This window comes from Wasmannia auropunctata, unplaced genomic scaffold (genome assembly GCF_000956235.1).
Source record: "Wasmannia auropunctata unplaced genomic scaffold, wasmannia.A_1.0 LD336076.1, whole genome shotgun sequence".
Classification (NCBI taxonomy): domain Eukaryota; kingdom Metazoa; phylum Arthropoda; class Insecta; order Hymenoptera; family Formicidae; genus Wasmannia; species Wasmannia auropunctata.
Window position 1 is genome coordinate 5,289,642 of NW_012026814.1, and position 5,897 is coordinate 5,295,538.

At 37.7% G+C, this 5,897-nt stretch overlaps 1 protein-coding gene across 1 annotated transcript; it reads left to right on the forward strand.

Annotated features, from left to right (window-relative positions):
- The first annotated feature begins 3,683 nt into the window (after positions 1 to 3,683).
- Positions 3,684 to 4,559, forward strand: LOC105449516 (52 kDa repressor of the inhibitor of the protein kinase-like). Its single transcript, XM_011688773.1, has one exon. It carries the CDS (start codon positions 3,684 to 3,686, stop codon positions 4,557 to 4,559), a length of 876 nt encoding a protein of 291 aa, XP_011687075.1.
- Positions 4,560 to 5,897: the final 1,338 nt, after the last annotated feature.

The following is a 5,897-nucleotide window of genomic DNA, read 5'->3' on the forward strand; positions in this document are numbered from 1 at the left end:
TTGGCGGGGGAAAGCGCGGGGAGAGGGGGCCGCCCTCGGGTAGCACGCTCAAAGCACGTAGTAGAATTTGTGGCGCTAAGCGCCAGGGGCGGTTGGTCGGCCCGTGTTTTAGTGACGAGGAAGGGCGTATCGTCACAATTTTATTTATTATTCTCATGTTAAGGTGATATTGGGTATTGTCGAGTATTTTGACCCGAGTTTTGCTAGCGGGCGGGGGTTCGCGGCGCAGGAGTGCTTGCCGGGACATCGGAACCGGCCGAGTTCCCTTTCGCACGAACGGCCCGTCGATTGTCTCCTCACGCAGGGGCGTTAAGTTTACGACACGCGGTAAAGGTGGCGGAGATTTTCGAGGCGGAAGTGGGGGGCCAGGTGGTTGTTGCGCGGGCGGTGCAACCTTGAAAGGGTTCGAGGAGGAAGGCTGGGGCTGGAGTTGTTCTCCGGAACGTCAAATACCGACGGGTCGAACTCTTCGTTTTCGAGAAATGCCCGGTGTAGTTGATCCACCTGCCTCTTGTGACCTTCCCTCTTTGACCTCTTTTTCCTTAAAAGAATGAGGACCGAGAGTGAAAAGAGGAAAATGATTTTCGCTTACAATTAGTTTTTCTTTTATATTTTACCTATATCTAAATTTCCAGTAGATCTCCATAGGATCCATAGTGTTAGTTGTGTGAGAAAGATAAGCCGCGAAAAAAAAATAAAAGTTTTGATGAATGCCGTGTGAGAGAAAGAAAAAAGAAAAAAATAGAGAAGCCAAAATAAGCCGTGCGGGAACCGTGAATGAGCTTGTGGCATGATGAAGGGGGTTTTTAAATGAACGCAGAAATTTTTCGACGGTGGTGCTTATTATTTTAATAAGGGGAGATGGAACGCCGGATGTTCAGCGCCTTATAAGAAAGAGTTTGAGAAAAGGGAAAAGAGAGAGAATTGACGGAACGCTTGCTTAATAACGCCTTATAAGAAGAGGGTAGGGAAGTGAGGTGGAAGCACCGGAGGTAGCGCTAGTTAGTAGCCCACATACTTTATCTTATGGGGTAAGTAGGAACGCTTAATAGCGCTTTATGAGAAGAGAATAGGGGAGGAGGGGAGCTGTAAGGGGTAGCGAGGTTAATGTGTGCGTTATATCCTAAGGTGTGAAGGGACGCCGGATGTCCAGCGCTTTATGAGAAGGGATAGAGGGGGAGAGAAGAGAGGGGGGTAGATGGAACGCTTAGTAGCGGCTTATGCGAAGGGGGTAGAGGAGGAGAGATAGAAACACCAGAAGTAGTGCGAATTAGTAGCTTACATGGCTAATGAAGGAACGCCGGATATCCAGCGCCTTATGAAGAGAGATAGAGAGGGGAGTGCAGAAATGAAAAAGGCTTATCGTAATGTTAATACCCTTTTAATGCTTACTAGGACTTCTAAGTATTCGGATATCCGAGATCGATTTCAATTCGAATCTCAAAACCGGATTATTCGAATAATCCGGATATCCGAATTATTTGGATTCGGATCTGAGTTTGAATCCGGATCTGAGTTAGGATCCGGATCTAAATTCGAATAAAATACATCCGCAATGTATTTTATTTTATTATAATTTTAAAATAACAAATTTGTTTGTTGAAAAATGCATTTTATTTTATTTATTATATTTAAAGCTATATCTTTTTAGCTAAAAAACATTTTTTCACTCTCATATTTAGTTATTAAATTTACATAGATCCAAATTCGAATCCAAATTCGCTATAAACTTAAATTCGATTTCAAATCTAAATTTGTTGCGAATTCTAATTTAAATTCGAAATACGGGTTCAGATCCGATACTTTTATTATTTGGGTATCTTAAAAGATGCGGATATCCGGATAATCCGAATTTGAAGCGTCACATTTATTCGTAATCCGGATAAACGGATATCCGGATATCGTCAAATCCGAACGATTCTTGAAGCCCTAATGCTTACCGTGTCCAATACAGAAGTACACGAGGTCTGATCGTCGGCGCCGAAGCAGACAAGAATGATCGAAAATGCCGAAATCGACTCGCTTATATATATATGCGCAGTTTGATGGCTGAGGCGTAAAGAGAGACTATATTTCCCGGAAAACTGGAAAATATTACTTAATCTGAATTGTTATTTAGTCCCTCAGTGGCGGATTTAAGGGGGGCGGAGGGGACGATCGCCCCCCCCCCAGAGCTCTTCAAACAAATTTTGTATATTGGAAAAAGTCGGTTTTAAATGAATTGAGAAAAACAATTATCAGAGATTATCCGAGACAAAATAATATTTACTTAATTTATTACAAATGATTGATACGTTTTTGTTTATTCGAAAAAGTATTTCAATCAATTAATACCGTTAAAAATTAATATTTTATAATATTTCGTTCCATTTTTTTGTTAAAAATGCTTCGTAATATGAGGCAATCAAAATGGACAGAACAGAAACCGCTAGAAACTATATTCTATATTCGACGAGAGAAAATTATCGAGTCAAATAAAAATTCGTTCGTCTCACGCAGGCTTCGTTAATAGGAAGAGTGAAGAACCCCCTTCTACACTGCTCGCACAGGCTCAAGCAAGTTCGCGCAGGCGTAATGCTAATGCCAGCGTGCTACGTTCTCCACACTACGCGCAGACCGATAAATTTCTATCGCCGAATAGAGTATATGGTATATCTAATTAAGTCTAGTTATTAATTCCTTCCACGCTTCCGTACTTCTGCATTTCAATTATTTTGTGATCTGCTGTTTTCACATCAACGCAGTTTAATTACATTGTGATTACAAAGTTAAACAGAATGGTAAATACTGCAAGATAAAAAACGAAAGAATGTCTACTAGGACATTGAAATTGTCACAAAAGACGATTGCAATGAAACGAACTCGATCTCGGCAATCCGTCAGTTCTGGGACACTGTATAATATGTAGCTTGGTAGTGTTATTTATCATTTATTTGTGTTTGCATTTTTGGGATGGTGTGGTAAATCCTTTGCATGTCTTTTTGGTTTAGGAAAATAAGTCGACAAATAGAGGTAAAAAGTGTTCAACTACGAGAGCTATTGATTCATTCTTTTCCAAGAGTATCAAAATTGATAATACTTCTCTACGATGTGATCTTCTCAATAGTCTCAATGTTTCTGTTTCTAATGAACTTCCGGATGTTTCGCATAACCCTAGTACATCCATCTCATCTACATCGAAAGTAGACGCGGAAATTTCCAAACTTCCATCCTCTGATTTGATTATTTATAAAACGGACATTAAAGCTTATATTGGTAAAGGTTCAACGCTGGACGACTATACAAAACGTATGTTGCTAGAAATGTTATGGAAACCGCCTTCTAATGGCTATACATACTTTTCCTTATTCGAATCATAATAAACAAGAAAAAATAGAACGCAGAAACAATGTCATTTGAACGACAATCACTGGCTTGTTCTATCTGATCTTCATAAAGGATTGTATTGCAAATAATGTGTTCTATTTGCAAGCGAAACAGAAGGCTGTCAATCAAATACAGCTTTGAATACATTTGTGAAAGTTCCACTTAAGTCGTTTGGAAAATTAACTGGCAAAGACGGTGCTCTTACTTTGCATGCATCTAGGAAATCTCATAAAAATGCAGTACAGACTGGTGAAGATTTTTTGACTAATTATAATAACCCTACGTTAGATGTAACGAATCAGATCTGTACTTAGCGCATGGCACAGGTTTTGGAACATCGGAATAGATTGCGTCTCATCATTGAAACAATACTTTTTTGCGGACGCCAAAACATTCCATTACGTGGACACAGAAATGATGGAAAATTGACTATAAGAGAAAAACCGTTAATCAACGAAGGAAATTTTAGAGCTCTTCTCACATTCAGGGCTACGGCAGGAAATGAAACTTTAAAAAAACATTTGGAAAATACATTCTCAAGAGCTACATATATCAGCAAAACAACGCAAAATGAAATAATTGAATGCTGCAAAGAAGAAATCCAAAATCACATATTAGCGAGAGTAAAAAAAGTGAGGGCTTATTCTATACTATTTGATGAAACCACCGATGTAGCCCATATTGAACAAATAAGCTTGAGTTTACGTTATATTCATGAAGAAAATATTAGAGAAGATTTTTTAACTTTTGCCGATATTTATGATTCTATTCGTGAGGAGGATATAAAAAAAAATAAACGACGTTTTACTGGTGTTGCATTGGGTCACTGCATGGTTGATCTTCTAAAAAAATTCGAACTTTCTTTAAAAAACTGTGTCGGCATTGGTACAGATAATTGCTCTGTTATGGCATCGGACTTGAAAGGAGCAGTTCAGGAGATCATAAAAAGCTGCCCTAATGCGAAGAGGTGCACTTGTTTTAATCATTTCCTGAACAATTCTCTTGCTAAAACAGCAAAAGTAATTTCTACTAGAAACGCTATTGATACGATGAAAAGCGTTATTAGATTTAGTAATGCATCGTTTAAAAGAACGTCGGTATTTAAGAAGCACATAGGAGGATCTTTCTCTGGATTTTGTGAAACGCGATGGATTGAGAAACACGATAGTATTCTGCAATTTGAAGACTCTTAACAAAAAATTATTATTGCTCTTGAAGAAATATCTACATGGCAAGATTCTAAGACGTCGACTGAGGCATATTCCTTAATAAAGGCAATATGTGATGCAGAATTTATTATTGCAATGATTTGTTTCAGCGATGTTTTATCTGTAACACGCCCTCTCAGCTTATTTCTACAATCAAAATCGGTTAATTTAACAAATGCTTGTACTGTGTTAAAAGATACGCTAAATGTTCTAAGAACATTTCAGATAATCCTGATTCCCATTTTTCAAACCTATTTGTTAAAGCTACTCGTTTGGCAAACGAATTAGGGATTGACTTAAGAATGCCACGAATAGTAGCCAAGCAAATTATCCTGGCATTCGTTGTCTCATTGAGGTACTAACAACTCTTCCAGTTAGTGTCGCAACACCCGAACGAAGCTTTTCCACTCTTCGTCGCCTGAAGACGTGGCTGCGAACGCGTACGACAGAAGAAAGACTTACAGGCCTTGCTCTTTTGCATACACATTTTGATATCCATGAGGATATTGATAATATTATTATCAATTCGAACGCTTTTCGAAGATAAAGTTAAGAAAATTAGAATTTATTATACAACAAAATTTGTTTTCAGATTACACATTATATTATATTAATGCAAATATATAAATATATATCTGGTTAATAAAATGCTGAATACCAGATATGCAGATATACTTTACATTTTGTGATAATAATAGTAAATATAATATAAAACAATAAAAATAATAAAAAATATTAAAAATACATTAATCATAACAATAACTAAATATTTACATTTAGTCATAAACCGCCCCCCCCCCTCCCTAGAACAACTCTCTAGATCCGCCACTGTAGTTCCTTAATTACTGGTTAGAACGCAATATTTGACATGGCTTATTTTATGTACTTTCATATACTGCAAACGCTTAGTCGCAAATCAAAACGGTTTAGGAGTAATTAGAGCAGCGAGATTTTTAGTTTTTATACATGGTTTTCGTTATCTCTATTCATTTCGTGTCGCGCGTTTGTCGTGCTGCGCGCGCATACTCGCCTCACGCGCGAGTCACGTGGGTTCTACCCGCCTTGCTAACACTGTACTGCAATCTATCTTAGATAACAGCTTAGATTACCCCTTTGTAAAGTTTTATATTAGATTTTTATTAGGGATATCAGAATGGTGCGTACGAGACTCGTAGGAGATCTCGATGCACCTGATCATCATTTGATTCCTACATATAAAAAAAAAGAAAAAGAAAAAAAGAAAAGAAAAAGAAAAATGAAGGGAAACGAAAAAAAGCTAAAAAGATAACGAAATAAAAAGATTTTAATCGAACGCTCTCAGTC